Source organism: Pyrgilauda ruficollis, unplaced genomic scaffold (genome assembly GCF_017590135.1).
Source record: "Pyrgilauda ruficollis isolate IOZ18807 unplaced genomic scaffold, ASM1759013v1 scaffold25, whole genome shotgun sequence".
NCBI lineage: Eukaryota > Metazoa > Chordata > Aves > Passeriformes > Passeridae > Pyrgilauda > Pyrgilauda ruficollis.
In genome coordinates this window covers 1634862-1657077 of record NW_024523822.1, presented here as the reverse complement: position 1 = coordinate 1657077, position 22216 = coordinate 1634862, and the positions used below count along the sequence as shown (strand labels likewise).

Here is a 22216-nt window from a genome sequence, read left to right as displayed (position 1 = left end):
TGTAATTTATGATCAATTCATCTTTTAATTTGAAAGGTCATATTTCCAACAGGTTTTTGATAACATGGTTACTTTACATTATAATGAGCCTTTTTCTCTTCTGCTGTGTCCTAACTTCTCTCCTGCTCCAGACTCCCCCTTCCCAACATGAACATATGCCCATAACAATGCTTGCCACACCATTTGTCTAGGAAGTAAACTGGATCTTTAAAAGTTTTCCTTGTGCCACAGAAAGTGTTAAACACAATCCTTGCACAGGTTGTTGAACTGCAGGATAAGCCCTTTCACAAAGCTGAGCTGCAGCTGCTTGTTTCATAGGTCTAGGTCAGATAAGAGAGGGAAAAGAGGATTACTTCAGAGGGATACTGGTGCCCTCTGGGTGCAGGGGCAGTGGCGGTGTGCTAGATGGGGAAAGTATGTGATTATGAGGAAAGTATGGTAGGTGAGATCAGCTTTGTTTGATACACATATATTTAAATGCCTCTTGCTGTAGCCTTAGATTGCCTTCTTAAGGATTTCTAATGGTACACAGACTGGGACTTTAAAACTTGTTTTGAATCAGGAGAAAAGATGTTTAATTAAAAAGCTGCTTTTCTGTGGTGGCTGGTTGTCTTGATCTCCACAAACTTCAAAGGGCTGTCTATAGTCAGAGGGTTTTTGGCTTAAATTGTTTACAGATTTTAGTTTGCTGTGTTCAGAGATGCTTAAATAGAATCCACAGCAGAAGGTAATGTGAAAGGATGGAAATTAAATGAGCTTTTACCATGGAGAAAGTTAACCTAGCAAATCACTTGGACAAGCAAAATAAATTGCCCTGACTTTTCATCCTGCTGCTCCTCACTTTGCCCCGAGATGGGCAGTGCAGTCCTGGGTTCTCAGTTGCTGTGCAGCATTTGGAGATTGCTGTCTCCCTTTCTACTTCTGAAAAACATGAGAACATATTTCTGGGAAGAGATCATATTTTGGAGAGTACTGCAGCTAACTCAGTAGTTGTTTTATACCGTACTGACAAGCTCTGCTGTTATATATAAAGAAAAAAAATATATTTTAGCTACCTATAGTTTGAACTTTTTATCTCACCTACTGTTATGTCATCAATAACTACTTGGAAAAGACTGCCTAGTGGGCTAATTGTGTCTGTGGTAGGGCTGTTATCTGCTAGGCTTATATTGATCTTACACAAGTACAGGTAACGTAATACATACTAATTTCATTTTATAGAATCTTTAATCCGAGGATCCTAAAGCACTCTACGTTAGTAAAACTACTTAATGTTCTTCTGATCACGTATTGTCTACAGATCATGAAGAGCTAAAACAAAAAAATAACTTGTGATTTATGTATTTTTTCTTTAATGTTCTTAAATCTTTGATCAGCTTTCCATCTCTGAGTCATCAGTCATCCAAATACACTCAGCAATTGTTGTTATTCCTGTATAATTAATCTGTGGTTGATTTGAAATGAATTTGGGAATTCTCAGTCTGTTTTTTGCTTCAGAGATTCATCAGTCTGCTAACACTAATTAGCAGAAAGATCAACAGCTTTATGGACCATGAAAATCAAGCTGTTCTCATATCCATAGGTTGGCATGTGCTGGCAGGACTTGGAAGAGGAGGTTTTCCCTGTTCATACAGAGGAGCAATTGGCAGTAGCAGAATTTTCACAAACATTTGGCTGTATAAATTATCATTAATATTGTTAAAAATGGAGAATAGCTAATGAAATCTTAGAGTGTCAACTATTTGATACAAATCAGTGAATGGGGAAAACTGAACTTGTACAATCACGTGACTTGTACCTTGAAACCTCTTTGGAAATGAGACATTCCCATAATATACAACTGCTTGTCATAGTGATGATATGATTAGTTTAATGGCAACATTTAAAAATGGGGTTATTTCTATTAATCGTGGACTCTTGGTGTAGATACGAGGAAGTGTTCTGTATTTACTATGTACATAATCAAAATTTCTTCCTGTTTGGAAGAAAAAATGGAAGAAATTATACATATTTACACTAGCAATATATGAATACAATACATGATTACACCACTCCATAAAAAGCCCTATGATTTTGTAGCTGTCTCTGGGGATACAGCTTGGTGGACTCTGTTGGCCTGTCCCCAGCCCCAGAAGCAGGGGTGCTGTAGGATGTGGGGTAAGAGTGACTGCCCATGCCAAAGCTCTATCAGATGTGCCTTTTAATGGGAAATTTTATTTCCTGCATTTTCTTCCCTTCTCATATCAGAAGTATTTCAAAATAGCTTTCATTGTGGTACATCCACATTGTGGATGTACCCTAGCTGCAGCTGCCTGAGGGCTCTCCCCAGCAGCAGCAGAGGGAGAGTAGCAGCCCTGCACTGGGGCTAACACCACTGGGTTCTGGGCTACAGAGGTGGAAAGGTTCAGCAGCCATGTGTGCATGACACAAGCACAACATGCTTCATCATTCACTGCCTACCCAGAGCATATATGGCAGTCTTTTCAATTGCCTTCCTCAAAGGTTTCCTTAAAGCATCATGCCACGTGTTAAACTTATTCAGAATTAGTAGAAAGAGATAGAGGCAACCTATTCTATAATTACATGGCGGAGGAAATGCGGTGTGGAGGGTTTTTTGTTTGTTTTTTTAATGCATTCAGTACAGAGCTGTCGTCTCCAGATGAAGTAAATATATTCTGCTATGAAATACGCATTTTTAGATGGTTCTTGGTGTGCTGGTGTTTGAGATGACATTAGGTTATATTTGTCATTATCAGTTACCTTCATCATTTAAGGCTTCAATCAGCCTGCATACTGGAGTTGATTTTTACTTCCCTGTGTGCCTAGCAAGATGATCTCCATATTCTTTGACGTGTCTGGAGTCTGCACCATGTAATAGATGAGAACAGAAGATATTGTATTCCTGTCTCATTATTTTGCCTTTAACTCCTCGATTGCTGCTTAATCGTGCTTGTATCATCAGAACATGAGAAGTTGATTGTTGTTGAGATCAAAGCAAACTGTAGCAGTAGAGTGCCTAATTAGCAGATATGTTTGCAAGCTGCCAGTTTTGAAGAGGGAGAAATAGAGTTTAACCCTCTTTGGGACACTTACAAAAGCAGCTTGAGAACTGTTAAGAGTCATTTGTCATAGTGGAAAAACAAAAAGTGGAGAAAATTAATATTCATGTTAAATTTCTGAGTTGTAGCTCCTTAAGAAGTACACTAAGAGCTGTTGAATTAGCTGGTTCAAGTATGCTTAGCAGTGCTACTGTAAAAGCACAGATTAAAGTCCAGTCCACTTGCCTGGACTTAGCTATATGCTTGTATTTTATCAGCTGATTAACTAAATTTGAGCTTTGTGAGGCTGCAGTCCTGTTGTTGCTAGTACCTGAGCTCATTAGTGCAAAACTGACTGCAGCATATTTATAAATATACTATAATTGCACATCAAGAACACATGATCTACACTCCTAGAGGCTTAAGTCTTCCTGTTTTTTTCCCTGTGGTCTCTCTCTAGTGGATGTTGTAAAGCAAATAATTTGACCACATACTTGCTTTCTCCAAGTCAATTGCCTTAGCATAAGTTGAATGTACAGATAGAGAAATATTTGAGAAGAGGGAACAAACATTTCCTGTACTTAATCCTTGGAATGAAGGTTGACAGCTTGAGTGGAAACATTTATAGATGTTTTCCAGTGAAAATAGGAGCAGGATTTTCTATTGGGAAACTCTGCCTTTTGAAAAAATTACTGTAAAACTGTAAGGATTTAATTATGGGCCATAACAACATATACATGAGACAAAAGAAGGGGTCACAGTGGGTACTGTAGAGAAAATAGCATGTTAACACATAATTTCATGTTTGTCTTAATGTCAGTTATGGGTTGCTGGGTATGTTCTTCATAGTGCAATGGGAGATGTTTATTTCATACCATACATTCTGTCAGCAAAACCCCAACTGTTGAGCTGGTGGAGAGTTGTGAGCCAAGAGTACTGGCCACTGATTGAAGCAGTTATTCACATAATGTTTGAATTGAGCAATAGTGAATTTTGAGGTCCTTTGTGTTCTAGGCACAGTTTTGTTGTAAGTCTGCCAGTATCAGTTATCTCTGACCTCTTGGTGTGCAGGATTCTTGTTTTTGCAAAATAGACTATATGTTGAAAGGAACTCTGTCACGTTATCACTTGAATGTAGTTAAGTGTGCTTTTTGTAGTATCATGTGTGCAGTGTGAATCTTAACTATGTGTTTTTCCTATTGTTATCAAAGTTACAGAACTGGACCTTGAAATTTTTCTAGAGCAGGTATGAGCTGTAAAAAAGGATGAAAGGAATGCAGTAATACCTGTATATTATGTTTGTGTTTTAGAATGGACTGACAGTTTATAAGTTTTGGAACTGCATGTTAGAATTATGGGAACATGACCTATTTGTTGTTAAGATAAAGAAAAGGAAGCAGTAGAGTGTTCTATCTCTGAATTCAATGATAAATATTACCAACTAATTATTTTGCTGAGTTGTACTTCAGTAGAGTTGTGAGGTAAGGAAGTAGTGTCATGAATGACAACTTCAATCTGTAGGGTGTTTTGTCATGTAGTTATTGTTGTCACTGGTTGGCTAACCGTGCTATTGAGTTAGGTATGTTTGGTATGGAAAACTTAAAAAACCCAACCAATCAAACCAAACCAAAAACCCCAAACCTATCCCTATCCTACAAATCTAATTAGACGTTAGGGAGATTTGCTAGTGATCTCAAATGCATTTCAAATATTATATTTCTGTCACAGCACTTCAATAATAAATTGCAAATAGTCAATATAACTTCACCGAGTATCTGTTAGCAAGGGAACTCTGAGTAATTTCCTTATCAGCAAAATTTTGTACTGTCTTAAATTATTTCCAGTGACAGAGTTTTGTTCGAAGCATGAACCATTATTTCTGGGATGTGATGACTTCTTCCTGATAGTTGATTTATAAACAGGCTTGATTCTGCATGCCTTTGTAGTTAATGGAGGCTTCATTTTCTTTTTATATATATATATATTTTTGGGTATAGATCTAAACAGATCTAAACTTTCATCCTACTAGTTTGTGATCCAAAACTTGGTATGCCCTTTTCCAGTTCCAATTCTGCTAGTGTTGGTGAAATTTTAAGGTAGGTCTACTGCAGTTATTTGTGTTTTTTTTAAAGTTCATAATCTCATGCCAAATTTTTGCCTTTGGTGGGCCACATTTATTTTTCATGCATTGTCAGCCAGAATCATAGAACCATACAATATCTTGAGCTGGAAGGGACCCACAAGGATCAATGAGTCCAGCTGCTGGCCCTGCTCAGGATGACCCAAAGAATCATACCATGTGCCTGGGGGTGCCACTGCTTCATGTAGTTTTAGAAAGTGAAACAAATATAGAGCATTTTAGGAGATTTGTAGTACATCAAAAAGTAAAAGAACTATACTGAGTGTAATAGGATTTTTTATGAAGGCTTTTTCTACAGTAACAGAAGAATTTGTAATTGAGTCAGTTGTAATTATAGGCTTACCTGAATAATGTTATGTGTAGGGGACAAATTGGCTGAAATGAAAATTTCACCTCCAGCATCAGGCTGGGAAAGTGGCATTGTTCATTAGCTTCAACCATGTGTAGCTGAGTAGTATGCAAAGCATCCTCCTTTAAGTTCTGGGCAATAAATAAGACATTATTAAAATGGTAAATTTTTTTTTTCTTATTGGTGATTTGAAATTTTAAGTAAAACTTGCTGATGCAGCTACAATAGAATAAGGCAAAATATTGAAAAGTTTCCTAGTGATAGCTTCAAATCCATCCACTCTTTTCTGGTTAACAGCTAATGGGAATGATGGGCTTTAATTCCACCCCTCCTCCCTGACCCCAGATGTGAAAATAGACCCTAAAATTTGCAGTGTCCCCATCATTTTCTACAGCTGGGATGTCTACAGGAGTTCAATTTGAGGCAGTAAAGCTAGGTGCCCTAACTTGAACCTTGAAGGTGGGAGGCTCTGCCTTTCACTTGGCAGGTGTCTGAACCTGGAGTGAGGCTTCCCTTACTTGTGGTGGTTAAAGTGGTGGCACATTGCTTCCAGCTTTCACTGGCCTTCAATTCTGCTGCTCAGGCAGTTTGTGAGTGGCAGGGGTGTTATCAGAAATTCGGTAAAATACAAAAGTTATTAACACCAACTTAGCATTAAGAAACTAGCATTCTTTATTTGTCCAGATGCACAGGAGAATAGCTTTTCCTAAAGCCATGCATTTTGAGTACAGGGAAGTTCCTGTTTATATACTATATTTTACATACATGCGGATTGATTGTCCCAGAATATGATAATAATTTCCCTGGAATCATTAACATGTTTTCCTTCCCTTTACACACATGTTCTTCTGTCCTGGGGGTTTCTCAGGTGGTCCCTGGTGTTTGTAGATCCCGATGTTCCAGTCGACCCGCCTGTGTTGGCAGGGTGCAGGGGCTGGTGAGCTTGCAGTTCTCCTTCTTACACAGTAGACGTTGTGCAGTTCCATAGGCCAGTAGTTTTTGGAGAAGAAGCATTGTTTTAGCTCACCAGGTGTAGACAATTTATTGTCTGGTAACAGTGGCTGCTTTGGATATGTTGGGACTGCTATTGCTTCTCTGGTGAACTGGTGGCAGGTGGTGGCTTGAGTCTTACTTCTGTTCACATCAAAACCCGTCAATGAACCCAGCTCTTCTGGATTTTTTTTTGTGGTTTAAATTACGCCAGGGGTAAGAAGAGGGAGCAGTACCCATCTGTGTTTCTTTTCAGAACACTTTTATGATTGAGAGCACTCTACAGTAGTGTCCAGTTTTCTCTTCTATTGTGGCTTGTTGCTGTTGCTCTGAGGTAGTTCATGCTCCTAAGGCTCCCCAAAAAGAGGTGTGGAGTGATCAACCCACTTGAAACTGTGCTTGGCAAGTCTGACTTGTCCAGAACATAGTTTCTTTAGATAAGATGAGTTAGATTTTAAAGTAAACCAGTGAGGGAGAAGTACCTAGCTTTCTGTATTTTTTAAAAATATTCTGCACTTGTATCATAAATACCTATGGTGAATTTAACAAGATAATTAATTGAAAAATTGAAATAAGTATTTCTTGGCCCTTGCCTTAAAGATGTCCAGATGGCAAGAGGCTATTTTGAAGACTGCTATTTCACAGCAGCTAACACAAACACATTGATGCTAGCTTCTGGTAAGTCTGTGGTACACTGTAATCATATGCACAGCTTTGCTTTGGGCTAGTTGAGTCTGTAGCTGCTGTCAGCCCAAATTCAGATTCTTCCATTTTAGCAAAGTACATGCCTGTCTTCTGTTTGCAGTAGTGTAATAGAAAACTGCTTATATTATTTAACAAAAAATATTTCTATTAAAAACTTTCAAGATGCTTCCTCTGTATTTATTTTTGCATTTTGACTAGTTGCAAATCAGATTTTCTAGCAGTGCAATCTACACTGTCCTAAGTACTTTTGTAAAGGTAAAATCTTACTTGGATGCCACAACATTTTCTTAATCATATGCAATTGTTTAATTATCAGAGACAAAGTTATTTCTAAATTCTAACTGAAAATGGAAGATTTGTAGGTATTAGATTTGAGCTGATTTAGTAATTCTCAGCTGTCCTATTATGATATGCATTTGAGAGGGATAGAGGAAAGGGGAGTAGAACTTCAGCAGTAGGAAAAACTTTTCTATTTAGAATAAAGCAAAGCCTGCCTTTTGTGGCTGATTTTTGTGGAAGTGTATGTGGTTTTAGTCTCTCTGTCCTTATACAAGTAATTTTGTCCTTATACAAGATGTCATATAATGAATAGGTGCATGCTGAACATAATAGAAGTAAGAATTAACGATTCTATTTGGACCTTCAGCAAATACTCATTACATGTGAATCTAGATATGCAGGAGGCACGTTCAAGGGGATGATGCCATTGCAGTGATGTGTTACCTATGTTCACCAATAATGATGTAATACTATTAAATAATGCTAAATTAGTTCCATTACACGGTCAACTTAAACCACCCTTCATCAAAATGTATTTTGATAAGTGTGCCTGACTAACAAGGATTGCATTCAGATATGGGAAGTGATGCTGTTAGTTTTTGTGTAGCTACTTTAGGCTGTCCTGGTAGTTTCAGGCACAGGAAGGGAAACAAAGATACCAGCAAAGCTTCTGCAGAGAAAGTGGAGAAAGTCAACAGTGACCATTTTGGAATTGAAGAGGACAGAAGTAGAGGACCTCTATCAGTGGATAACTCAATATCAATAGCTTATGAAAATAGTATGAACATTACTACCAGTGTATCAGTGGTCTGGATGCGGGCAGTGTTCTGTGCTGCATATGGGCCAGAATACTGAATTAAGGTGGAAGGGTTGAGGTGGAGTTGAAGATTTCCTCTCAGTCCCTCATGAATCCCTCATGAATCACTTCACTTAAAAAGGAAAGCAGCTGCTTGGAGCATTAACTTGAAGGCAGACATGAATGTGGTGTGAAAATAATAGTGTATTTCAGCTCAAATTTTTTGTGTAATACTGGCATTGAAATCACTTAATAAGGGAAAGTGTGGATATGTGTAAAATCAAGGGTTGTCAAAGAAAATGTAAATGCAGTAAAATGCATACAATTATGAATGAAACTATAGCAAAAAAGTGTAGGAGTGCTATAATGTCAAGGGAAAGGGGGAGTGGACAGTATGAGGGAATTTTTAACTTTATTTTTTATTATTATTGGAGGAATTGAGGGAGAGTTGATGATTAACTCACTTTGGGCAGGGACTGTTTTATCTTGCAATGGATAAATGCAGTAGGTTAGCTCTGTTCTCAGATAAGAGATTTATCTGTTACCTTCTTTTTGTCTAAGGTCTGGCTAATTTTGCCTCTTTAGAAAACATATTTCTTGTATACCGTTTCTGTGTTTAAAGGCTTGTGTACTATGAAAAGAAGAACTGGAGTTCTAGACAGTCTGCTTACCTTAATTCTAGTACTTTGTGAAAACTGTGGTACGTTCAAGGCTCCTGTTGGGGGTAAAGATGGGAGGAGGGGTAATTCCAGCATCACACATGCTCACAATTTCACTGGCAATTTTGCTAGTATTTACTGCCTAATTTATCTTTTCAACAGACACACCCCAAACATTATTTTAAGTATTTCTTGATGCTACTTGTGCAGAAAAAATAATGAAATATTGAATGAATTCTTGCAGTGGGGATACTGACTATATAGTACTGAGTAAATCCACTCTGCTTTCATGTGAGTCAGGCAAAATATTACAGTTCAAGGAAGGGCTTAGTACAAGATTCTGTTGTTGTGTAGGATTGCATCTCCTCTAGCCTTTCTATCAAGATATCTTAGAATTCCTTTCAGATGTCTGAGCAAGATAAATACAGAGTAAAATACAGATAACTGTAAAGGACAAAAAGTAAAGGTGGCTGTTAGAATGCCCTGCACGTGGTAAGGTACAGATGATATTAGCTCTCCATATTTTGGATCTGGTGCACATTTACAACAAAAAGTAAGTACAAGGTTAATAATAACCCTTATTTCTCATATATCTTTCTCCTCCTGGACTAAATTATCTTGTTATTTAAACCTTTTTGGCTTGTTTTGACTTAAAACAATGTTAATTTGTGTACTAAATGCAAGTGATTGCCTTCCATCTTCTTTCCTGGGAAGCTCAAGTGGGATTCATATGTAATGAAAATTACTGCAGTCTGAGAGTGGCCTAGTGTGTGATTTTGAGACTGGTTTTAACCCCGTGTCCTAGTTCTGGCCAGGACAGAGTTAATTTTCTTTACAGTACTGGGTGTGGTGATGTGTGCTGTATTCCTGGCTGCCAGGGTGACTGAGCTTCCTGGATTGCTGAGCCCAAGAGTTCTGGGCTGCCATGTGCTGTGCTGAGTGGACAAGGCCCAGACCCAAATGTTACTCATTACCATTCTCTCTCATTGCTGGGGAGATGAGGGAAAGGGTCTCTTTCTCTTGCTATGAAGAAGAACAGGGTTTCTTCCTCATCCTCAAGAAAGTGTGGTGGGCAGAGGGTCTGTCTGCCATTGTTTTTGTTGTCCTGACTCATTGAGCATTTTTGCGTATAAATAACCCTCTCTTTGTGTATATTTTTGTGTTTAGTGTTGTTGCTGTTGCTGTTCGTTTTCTTATCTCATTGCTGTTTCTAGTAAATGTCCTTACCTCAGTCCTTGATCTCTGCCTTTCGTGTGTCCCACTAGAGTGGGAGGGGAGCAGCGTATAGTTTTCTTTTTTACAGGGAAAACTAAGCTTGGGAATACCATTCCTAAACCACAGCACCCTATGAGAAAGTGCACTTGTTAACTAAAGAGTGATGATGTTCCCCAGTTTTAGAACAAACTTTAATAGAATGAACCTTTTCTTGAAAGGATCAGGTGGAGAAGACTTACTGCTTTTCAAATATTGATTTCTATGAGGATAAAATGCCCTAATATTATGCTACAGTGATGAAGGTGAAAATTATTTAACATAACATGGCTTCTAGAGGGGCTTAATATAGAGTTTCTGAAGGAGTTATACGTATTGTATGTCTACCTGACAAAATACATATTGCTGAAGCATTTTGCTGATTTGGCTTGTTTGGAGCTGTCTGGATGTTGCTAGAAGTCTGGGAACCTATGGGTCGCAGCACTAGGAAATGTTTGATTTCACCCTTCTCCAAGAACTTCATCTTACCAGTGTCTGACAGGTGGAGTCAAAAAGGAAGGAAAGAAGAGGCATAGACCTCTTTTAATGTAGAAAGCATTAGATAAGTAAAACATACCGATTTAAGTGGAAGGTTTGTATAACTTAGTTTTTTGCAGTCTCTTCCTAATTCTCTTTTTTCTGTCCAGATGAGAAGGAATTTACCTTTTGAGGTGATAGATATAAAGCTCTCTCTGACTGCATGTCACTGGTATATTTGAGGATTGACATAAATGGAATATCAAAGATGTGTATATTGCAATCAATGCCTTAAGCTCTTTATGGCACCTTTGTAGTTGAGGATGATAGGAGCCTATGCAAAAAGGGAACCAAAATTTTATAGAAAGAAACAGAGAGAGCAGATGGGAAGTTAATTCGGATTTTCCAGTTTTGGGAAATGTTATCCTAGATAAATAGGCAAGAAAATGCAGCTTTGTCGTACATTTTTCTTCTAGTCTCGGGCAGGCTGTTAGCAAATTGGGTGCAAAAATGTTTATGGATTCTGCTTTACCAATGTAACAAAGAACAATAGCACATTTGGAAGACTAATTGGAAAGTGTTAGAAGCCTATCCTATGCTGCTGCTTGGGAGCTTCTAGCTTCCAAGACAGTCACTTCCCAGAGACCTCAGCAACTCTCTATGGATCTGCCATTAAAATAAAATTATGAAGCTGAGGCTTTTGATTTCTTGGCAAACCTGTGCTGATTTACCAGGGTACACATCCTGTCTCAGTGGTCAGGTGCATAGCCAATTCACAGCTGTCTTAGATGACAAGATTAATGAGGTGGGGTTTAATGATTTCAGAAAACAAATGCTTAGCCCTTGTGGTTTGGAGATGTTTTTCACTTGATCTGTTCAATCAAGATCGTGCGTTGTGTTTTTAAACTGAGATTTGATTAAAAATAAGATTCTGAATTGTTGCTTTGCATGAGCCTGTTGGTCTTCCAAGAGAAGACAGTTGCTTTAGTAATGTGATTGCTCACTTTTGCATAATTTGCAGAGATAAGGAAGACTTAAGGTGGACATATTGTCAAGACCAGTATATAGTTTGTTTCTTGACAGTGGATGAAAGTAAACAGAAATTAAAAGTATTGATACGTGCTTGTCATCTTAGTATAATTCCCTGGATATTCTCTTTGCTGCTAGTTTCTTCATGAGCTTGAGATATGGTCTGCCTCCTTAGTACCTGTAGGGAGACAATTAATTCTGAGTGGTGTCACTCTGTGGTGGGGAGTGTGGCCCTCGGTTTCCTGCCCACAGCGAAGTGATGCCACTGAGTGGAGAGCACAGGCACTGAGTCCCATGTGAGCACTCCTAAGGAATGGCTGGCCTGCACCTTGGTTATCTCCCCTTACTTGGGACACTGGATAAAGATTCTTGGGAATTGAGTGATAGGTAGATTATGAGGAATTCTGGAATAGAAGCAGAATAATCCTCACATACAAAATTGAGTAATTGTCCGTGTGGTAAGTGTCTTGCTCCAATAAATCTCACTTTGTCCCTCAGACTCAGAACCTTATTCCTTCAAGGAGTAAATAGAGGAATTTTTGCTAATATTTTTTCTTGTTTTCATTTTTGACTAGCTTTCTGAGTTTAAGTTTCAGAACTAGCATTCTAGATGTTTGCATCTCTTGTTGCTTTAAATATGTTTCTTGTAGGAAAAAGGTACAGTTTTGAGAACAGAGAACTGTATCTAATGGAAGGATGATGTGAAGGACTAGCAAGTGAGTGGCAGGAATTCTGTTGGAATCAGCTCTGATCAGGGCTGCAGTGAATGACGTTTCACATTGGCAAGACTGTTACAGTAAACTGTCCATTGCATTGCCTCAACTGCAACATCTCATATTTTAACTCACTCTTTCTGAACTTGACAGGCAAATATTTGCTTCCCAGTGCAACTGGACAGCAGCTGTGGCAACCTATAGAAACCACTAATCTTGTTCGGATGCGCTACCAAACATTTGGACAGTCAGCACCTTCACTCACTGCTAGTTTGGTGAGTAACTTCCTTTCAATGCTAGAAATGTACCAAAAAAAAATTTATCTCTGTGTCTGTTGGTGGGAGGATGGGGACCAAACCAGAGTCTATTTCCAGACCACTCTCTCCTCCTTTCGCTGCGTTTTTGAAGTACCTAATGCATGCCTACACACAACATTACTTAATATGTTGAGTGTGGCTGAATAAATGTTTTTATGGTAACAGTAACTCTGAATTGGGTTACAGGATTTTGCATAAAGACTGAGCTGAATGTTGCATTAATATAGCTGCTTGCATTTAAATGGTTTCTTTCCTTAAAAAAAAGGCTATAGAAGGCAACTGTCCTTTCTCCTAAGCATTCTTTTCTATCAATGTCTATTTCCACTTCTGAAAGTACTTAGTCCTCATGAGGACACAGATGTGTGAAGCAAGAGTATAATGAAGTTTTTTGTATAAAAGTATAAGGGAAAAGAGCAGAGATACATCATACACTTGAACTTTCAGCTTTTTGGTTTCACGCATCTGTTTCACTGCTTTGTGTTTCTGTATATTATTATCTTAAGAAGTGTTGAAATTTAATGCAGGGACTTGTGTACTAGCCTATACTTTCTTCAAAGAGTTATGATAATATGTTGCTTGTATAAAGAAAGAAAAAAATTTATTAATGCTTTGCCTCACCCCTCTCTTGCCTTTAGCTAGTCATTAAAACTTAGTTGATCCATATCTACTTTCTAGGAGAAGCTTATTTTGTGATTTGTTTTGGATTTTTTGGATTAAACTAGAGGAAGAGGAAGATGCGGCACCATTTCGACAATAAGTACTTTAAATGGTCATAAAACAATAGACTAATGAAAAATTCAGTGAACCTTGCTTCCTTAAGGCCCTTTAGCTCATCACCTATATAGTTTTATGGCATATCTGTCTGCCACAGACTTCTTCTTTCCTGTCTCTCCACATCTTTTATCTGTCCCTGACTGCAGTTTCTTTCATGCTGATGCAAAAGCAGGCAAGAATGGTCTAAGCAGATCTGAGCAGATTCTGCACAGGATGGAGGTGCAGGTTTCTCAGAAGTTTATTTCTTATCTGGAACTGTTGATCAGACTTGCCTCCTAAGGAGGTTAATGTTATTGTCACATAGGCAGAGCTTTTCTCATACCTCCTTTGACAGATACTTTGGTGTCAGGCTTTTGAAGGACTCACTCCCTCTTCTTGCATACTTTTCTTTTCCCCTTGATTCCATGATTTCAGAGTTGAATTTGGGAGGCCTATTGTTAGATTCGAGTAATTGGAGCTTTAACTTTTAATCATGCTTAGGAGAGAGTTTACCCTTAAGTAGAAGAAATTTTTGTGAAGAATTTTCATGTAGCTGGTCACAGTCAAAATTACTTCAAATGTGTTGTCTTGCTCATCTGAAAAATAATTAATCTGTTACTAGTTATTTTACTAGGTCATTCTCACTTGGGTTGATACTCAGCAGAAGTGAATCTGACTGAGTAGTGGTTATGAGCCAATATAGACAAGAATGACAAGTGAACAGGTCAAAGATACATACTAGTGTTTAGTGCAATTGCAAACAGGGTACAAAAAATGCAATTTTTTTTTTCTTGTTTTGTCAATAATGTATTAAAAATGCACAAAATCTCACACTGGTTCACAGGTGTAAAATCTTTCTGTGGGAAATGATAGATTTTTTTTTGTAAAATATTGATTAAAAATGGGCTGCAGGTTTTGCTTTAGGTAGAGTTCAATAGCTATGCATGATTCACTCCTGTAGTATAGGCAGTTGGACTATAAATTAAAAATGCAGTTTCTGTGTAGACCTGCAGAACTGGTTTAAAGATGTATAGGAGAAGGCTGATTTTGTGAGGGGTGGGTAGTGCATTGGATTTGATGTGGACCCTTAATTCACAGAATCACAGAATAATCTGAGTTGGAAGGGACCCAAAAGGATCATAACGTCTAGCTCTTGTCCCTGCAGAGAACAACCCCATAAATCACACCATGTGCCTGAGAGCATTGTCCAGCCGCTTCTTGAGCTCTGTCAGGCTGGCGCTGTGACCACTTCCCTGGGGAGCCTGTTCCAGTGCCCAGCCATTCTCCGGGTGAAGAAACTTTTCCTATTGTCCAACCTAAACCTCCCCTGTTAAAACTTCAGGCCATTCTGTTGGGTTCTGTCACTGTGCACCAGAGATAAGAGATCAGTGCCTGCCCCTCCTCTTCCCCTCAAGAGGAAGTTGTGACTGCAGTGAGGTCTCCACACAATTCAGAGGCAGCTAAGTCATAGTTGTGCTACTCTTCGGTTTCTATCATGAGCATTTTGAACTGTCCATGACAGACAGATTCTGTGGTGGTGAAACAGACAGTGGGAGTCTGCACAGAGAATTAACGTGGACTTAAAAACATTAAGAATATTATGTGGAATGTCTTCAACACTGAATAGAAAGGGAAAGCTGAGTGGAGGAGTGGTTCTCCTTTAGGATGTTTTTATGAGTCATGTTGGTCTGGTTGCTCTCTTTCTCTCCACGGTTAGTAGTAGTTGCTCCTGGAAGGTAATTCACTGTGCATCTCAGTGCTGAATTTTGCAGGAGTGTAGGAAAACTGTGGCAGAGCTAGTTTATCTCACTCCTTGCGCTGTAGGCTGTCAGTCATCTAACTCGACTTCAGGCATCTTTTCAGGGTAGGATGGATTGGGAATTAAGATGAAGCTGCTGCCTCATTCAGTGTCCGAAGTTTAGGGGTCATCCTCCTGTTCTCTACCAGTCCCCTGCCACTCCATAAGTATTTTCAAATATAATTTGTAAACTTATGTTTTGACTTTTCCATTTATTACTGTGAGAAGAATTTTTGGAAAATGCTTCAAAATAAATTGAAATATAGACAATTTTGTTAAGTTCTCATTGTAATAAGCTGATATGTGTAGCAGGCCCAGGGCCTGCAAGGCCTCCTTGGCGGTCAGAAGCCTGAGCTAGGCAATGCCAAGTCACGATGACTGGGCCTTAGAAGCCCCTCTCTTCCACCTTTCGGACCCTGCTTATCTCTCTGTAAGCCTGTAGGTCACTTTCCCCTGACCCTTGCTATTGGACAATTTCCAAAACCCCCGTAGGGTATAAAAACCCCTAATTCTGCTTGGTTTGGCAGAAGAGCTGTCACTGAGGACCTTCGTGGAGGACCCTAATAAAGAATTCTTCGGAACCTCACACAGCGCTTCTCCTCTCTCTCCCTGTGTCTGCTGCCAGGCACCTAGCAAGCAAAAAGAGCTGAAATTACAGAGCTGATAATCACTAAGAGCTGAAATCGCTTAAGCTTGCTTGGCTGCCTGCAGCTGGGAACTGCTTGGGAGATCGGACCTGGTCTGAGCCTCCACTGAGTTATCCTGGCCACGGCAGTCCACCGGGCATAGCCCGGCTGGAACCTGCCATGATAGATATGCTTAAAGTTATGGTAACAATTACTCTGAAATTGAGCAATTAATTACTGTTTTATAGGCATAAAGGTATTTTGTGGGACACAGATTGAATAAAATTCTTGATGTTAACATTTTCTAGTTAGCTTCATATATAAAAACAATGGAAACCTAAAGTGTCTCTATGATACATAATGATAAATGTGTAGATGAAAGGAAATTAATTTGCACAAATTAATTGGGAAAATTTTTTTCAGATTTGGCTTTGTCATGGTTTACTGTCAAACTCCTGTTACAGGTTTTATTGATTTATTGCTTATTTGGCTGTATAGTGGTTTTTTTCCTAACTAAAAAAAGCATAGTAATCTCTTGCTTTAAGGAGCAGGAAGTCTTTAATTTTGTTTATCTGATTTATATAAATTAAAAAAAAAAAAAAATCCTTTGTGCCACAAGAAATGTTTCTCACAGTCCAGAGAGCTTTCTGAGAGAGCATATTTCATGAGTACTTTATGGTAACTTGCTCTATGAAATATTCATGTAATAAAAATACACTATAACAAAGATCCTCAAATGAAACATGTAGATTGTAACACACTTGGCTTTTAAATTCAGTCAAGACTGGATGTGTGATTTCAGCTTTATGGCAAGTACTGAGCTTAGGTTGGCTGTTCGTTCTGTTGTGTGAGATGAGTATACAGCATGAAGTAGATTAGACGCTGTAAAGCATATGGTTTCTTCGTGGAAATGTGAAAGATGCCAATGAAATGACTGTTAGTTTAATAATGGATCATCTTTTAGTACTTGGAAATAATTTCTAGTAACATCAAAACTAGAAAAGCAGTAAAACTGGCCTTTGTGAATGGCCTATGCCCTTTCCTACTAAGCAGTGAAGGGATGTTTTGTCTAGGTATGACTGGAAACATTTGCTGCTTTTTAGCATAGTACTTACTTTATATTTTACAGGATTTACCTCTTGATTTCTTCCCCCTCCAAACCAGGCATCCCCTGCAAACTGCCTTCCCCAAAACAACAGAAGACTGAATTGGCAAACATCTGTACTTTGGTTGCTTTTATCACTTATTGCCATTTTATCAGTGTTAATTTGTAAGAATGGTTTTATGGAACCTGGAGGGGGCTAATTATATCAAGTACTTGTTTATAAGTTGGTTTGCTGAAAGGAAAAAAACATAAGAAGTGTTCAATGTCTGTGAAAAACAGTTCTACTTCAGAAAGAGCTTTGCCTCTTCCTCTCTTTTAAATAGTATAATACTGAAAATGAGTAAGTGTGTCTTTGTTAAATATGCCATTAACTTCAGCTAAATTGACATAATGTTGACAGTTATTATGGGAACTGTTTCAAAACTAATTATGCTAATTAGAACTTAACTACCAGTAATTGCATGTATTCAAACAGCACACCAACACCCTTTTGTGTGTTTTATTCCCCAGATGTAAGACAGCCATTTGTTGTCTGAGAAGCTGCAAAATTACCGCATAGATAATAGATGATAGTGAACAAATAAAATACATTCTTTAGAAGCACTAATTGGTTAGATAAGCGAATGACAGTATCAATTGTGCTTAGCCAACCCACGTTAATTTAAAAAAGGCTTTTATTTAAATGTTTTGTTTGGAATTGTAGGAAATTTTTCAAATCACTGATTGTCTGTGTTCAGTGTTATATAATGAATATCAGCTGTAGCTGAACTTATTTCCAAGTAAACTTCCTTGAAAGCAAAAGGAAACTGCATCTGAAACTTGGTTTTCTTTAAGTTTTAGTTCTTCTTGTCCAGAGATTCAGGTTTTCAATGCTTGAGTGTGAGCAGGTAATTAATACTCTGACAGTTAATGCAGCACAAGTACAAGAATGACGCTTGTGAGAAGCACAAAAACTATATAATAGAAATTGCCAAAGTAGCTAATCTTGGTTTGTTATCTCTAATATCCCCAAAGTAGTTAGCTAGACTTCAGAAAAGCAGAGTCTGAACTGAGTAAATAGCTTGAATGCTAAACAACCGTATAAAGTTGAAAACCATATTCTTATTTAACTTCAAATAAGCTTAACATCAAAGTGTAATTACTGAAAATCTTTTTAAAATGTGAGGTTTTTATTCCTATGAAAAGCTAAAATTGTCAAGTAATGATTACAGGTTTTCGGTGCTTCGGTTGCTTCTAACTTTTAAGACTAGAGAGCTGTCCTCCCTTGTGTATTTTATTCCATTTATTTCTTACTCCTGAATACGTATTTGCTTTCATATTTTTTTGTCTGTATTTGTCTTTTAACAAATACTTAATTGCAGTTCTAATCCAGTAGATAGATCTAATTTAGTACTAGCAAGAGGGAGGTGAACATGCATCTTCATAGATATGCCTATATGCTTTGTATTTGTACGCAACAAAAGGCCAGAGTAGACCTGGTCCAGAGCTGCGAAACTATAATACTTTGATGAACTGATGCAAGAAGTTGGTGACTGGGTATTCTATTCCACAAATACAAATATATCTCTACTTGGCTCTATCATTGTTTTCAAAATAGTCACGGTGTACTTGAATTTAAAACAAAAACTGTAGATTCAGCTGCTCGACAGAATTCTAGATAGTGAATCCTTTCCTAAGCCGTCTGATTAAAACTAGTGGCTTTATTAATTCTTACACTTTTCTTGCTCGTTCTTGGGTGTGGATAAAATACACATGTGGTGACAGCTGGGGTTAACAGTTCTCCCAGAGAGAGTTTGTCATTTCTCAAAATTGAGAACACAGCTTGTGCTGCAAATTATCACTAGTTAAAGAATAATGGGAAAATCAGGTAAAATAATAATCTCTCAGAGAAGACTAACCTTGGTTAAAAAGTCCTGTGAGCATATGCAGTGTGTTTTTAAAAATACCCCCTTTGTAGTGAAGTAGGTCACTTCCCATCAGCCTCAGTTAGCTTCCAGCTGTCAGGATGTACTGAGCATGAGAGAGAACTGAAAGGAGATATTGCACAGTTTATTAGAGGTGAATGTGGGTATAACCCTCTTCTGTATCCTATTAATGGTACAGAATGAGAAGAGAACAAATACAAGTAGGAGCTAAGCAGTACATCCCTGTTTTGCATGAGTACCACGCTTCTGTTTTCCAGATGTCCCATATAATAGTCTTCTTCCTTCATGAGAAACTGAATGGTGAAAAGACTCACTGAGTTTCTAGTTTTAGATGATCAAGGATCTAGTGCTGTTAACATTTTTGTTGGCTGAGGATGTCTTTGTTCTTCTAGTGTAGGACCCACACGGCTGAGATCAGTAAGCTAGGTTAAATATACTGCATCACCTGTGGAACTGAAGCTTCTGACTGTGTGTTAATAGTGGCTCTGAATAAGGGCTTATTCTTGTCTGCTGTAATATTTGAGCTGTCTGTGTATGATGTTAGTGATGGTTATCTTAAAATGTCATCTAGAATTGTGTTGCCGGTGTCACTTAGAAAGTGGGAGAAGTGGGAAATGTTGCCGAAGTGAGGCTGTGAAATTTGCACCCAGGTAGAAGTGGCCACATGAGAGACAAAGGAGTAGTGGTGTTTTGCAGTAAATTAAATGACCAGAAGAAATCAGTGTGTAATCATTTATAGTGTTTGAAGTTTAGATGCCTTTCTGGGAATAAAACTTTCTCGCCTTGTTGTTGGACTGTACTTAGAGGATAACTGCATAAAATGATAATCTGTGAGTAACAAAGGATAAAACTCAAGAATATAGTGATGAACTTCTTTGGCCTTAGATCAAAAGGTTCTGCAACTCCTTAGAAGATTAATAGGTGTGGAAATGGAAAGGGGATAAAGAGGTTGGAAAGGACATGAAGAGCAGGAAGAAACTGAAAAAAATGACTGATATTTGGAAGGATTGAGGAAAATTTAACCATAATGCTGTCTCCTCTTCCATGCTGTCTTCTGTTCCCTTTGGTCGCAAAAAGCAGACTATTGTGAATTCATTGTCTGTCAGTTAGCATGTTAATTGAAACACTGATACATCTACAGTTTGTAACATTTGATGAGAAAATAGTAAACAACAAGTTGCAAGGAGATCTTCCTTTGCTTGAGGAGTTGTGTGCTCATGTACGAATCTAATTTGATTGGTCTGATTTCCAGTCTCAGAAGTACGTAATGGAAGTTTAAACTAATTGCAATCACAGCTCTGTCTTTAAAATAAACTGAGATAAAGTGGGCATGGGAAATAATGTGATGAGGGTAGGAAAACTGCTGTCTATACTTCTGTCTGCTTTCACAATCTAAAGTGAGAGGTGTTGGTAACCCTAAAGTGAGAGTTCTCTGCGTGGTGTGGTTGAGCGTAGTAGGTTAGGGTGTTGTTTGGTGTTCTTATAAGGCAATTACAATGTCTTTGACTGTTCTTAGAGTCTTAGGAATTTGGTACTCATGCATAATTAGAATAGGTTGATTAATTAAAAAAAAAAATGGGGTAGAGGACAAGATACTGTTCCACTGACCTGAATTTTAACAGTGATACTCTAAATTGTTAAGAAAAATTTTAGCATTGTAAAACTTTATTCCTAGTGCTGCTATTGCTGTAAAACTTGATCCCTGTTTCGGCAGTTTCAGTTGACAAAAATGCAAATACTTAAATTCTTTGAAGTTCGTAGTAAAGTTTGGCCTAAAATGATGGGATTGTTTGGAAGCTGATGAGACATACTCCTTTCTGCTATATATATATATATATATATATATATATATATATATATATGTATATATATATATATATACTTTTTTTTTTGCTGTGGGGCAGTATCCTTATGTTAAAGGATAACAAAATAGGACACAATTCTAAATTGGTGAAGTAACATTTTTATTTTCCTTCCTGTAAGCTGACATGTTCTCATGCCTGTGGTGCTTGCAAAGTGACTGTAATGTAGCAGAGGATGGAAGCAGACAGTTTGGAAACAGTATCTCTCATTCCTCAAGCTGAAGTACTCCCATGGTTCTGGTGATAGCTATAAGTCTCAAAACAAAGAGACTCAAACTGAGTTGAATGACACTTCTGACTTACAGGCACTGAAGCAGGGTGGGGAAATGTACTTTTTCCAGATCTCTGGTGGGAATGAACATTCCTCCACATTTATTTTTTTATTTAGTTTTTTAAGTTCCACAAAGCAAAGGTATCTAGCAAGAATTTTTCTGAACTCACATCAGAGTACTTTTGTGTTGGATGGTGCATTGCTACTTCTGATCTCTTACAGTTTTAGGTTTAAAAGCATGTGCTGTTTTTCTGACCTGAAACTTTAAGTGGGTTGACCACCACAGTTAGCTTTGACACATGCTGCTGGGTATTTGTAACTCTGGTTTTCAGTCAGACTTTCTTGTACATTCGTGTGAAACCAGATGTGTTACTGTAAAATGCACTTCTGTCCTGTGGAGGCAGATGGGAATGTGGACTTTGACATTTTTTACCATACCTTACCTGTTAGTATTCTTGCAGTCTCTCCCTTGTTCTGATAAATGGTGATTTAAATTGTTCTGGCTTCACTGGTGTGACGTGGTCATCATGTTTGCTTACCTCTTCTATACCCTGCCACAATGGACTGATGATTTTTACCATCAGCTCTGTTGTCACCTCAGTAAAGCTAGAAAGTACTGTTTGGGTTTTTTAAAATTTTATCACATGCCCATTTGTGGTGCATATGTCTCTATCCAATTTTATCAGATTTTTAATAAAGTAATAGTACAGTAAGATCATTGTGTCTATTAAGAATTTTCTTTTGTGGTGTTGTGGACATTAAGAAACTAGGTAAGTGCTCAAGATGACCCAATGTCACTTGAGTAAAAGATGCAATAATCAGCCGGAGGTTGGTTAACTGCTGCTCTCTCATGGATGCATTTAACCTCTTGATCACTGCAGAATAACTGCAATTATGTGGTACAATGGAAGATACTCAGTATTTGGTCAGTTAAATTCAGAAATCATGGTTGGCTTTATAAGCACAGAATAATTTCATAGTAATAATATACACTTGGCTGATCACAGATTCCTTTTGCTATCTGTTGGGTTGTCTATTTGAGACAGGATGAAGGTGATAAGAAACAAAGTTGAATTATGAGATTGCCTGCTGTAAATGAGGGAAAAAAAATCAAGCGAAGTGAGAAGTAGCCT

The 22216-nt window shown here is 38.0% G+C and overlaps 1 protein-coding gene across 1 annotated transcript in view; it reads left to right on the top strand.

The window, feature by feature from the left end:
• MAST4 (microtubule associated serine/threonine kinase family member 4) overlaps positions 1 to 22216 on the top strand; it is a 279014-nt gene that overhangs the window by 63831 nt on the left and 192967 nt on the right. Inside the window, exon 3 of the mRNA XM_041470924.1 lies at positions 12580 to 12701. Within this exon, the coding sequence (XP_041326858.1) occupies positions 12580 to 12701 (122 nt within the window). The remainder of the gene's footprint in view (positions 1 to 12579; positions 12702 to 22216) is intronic.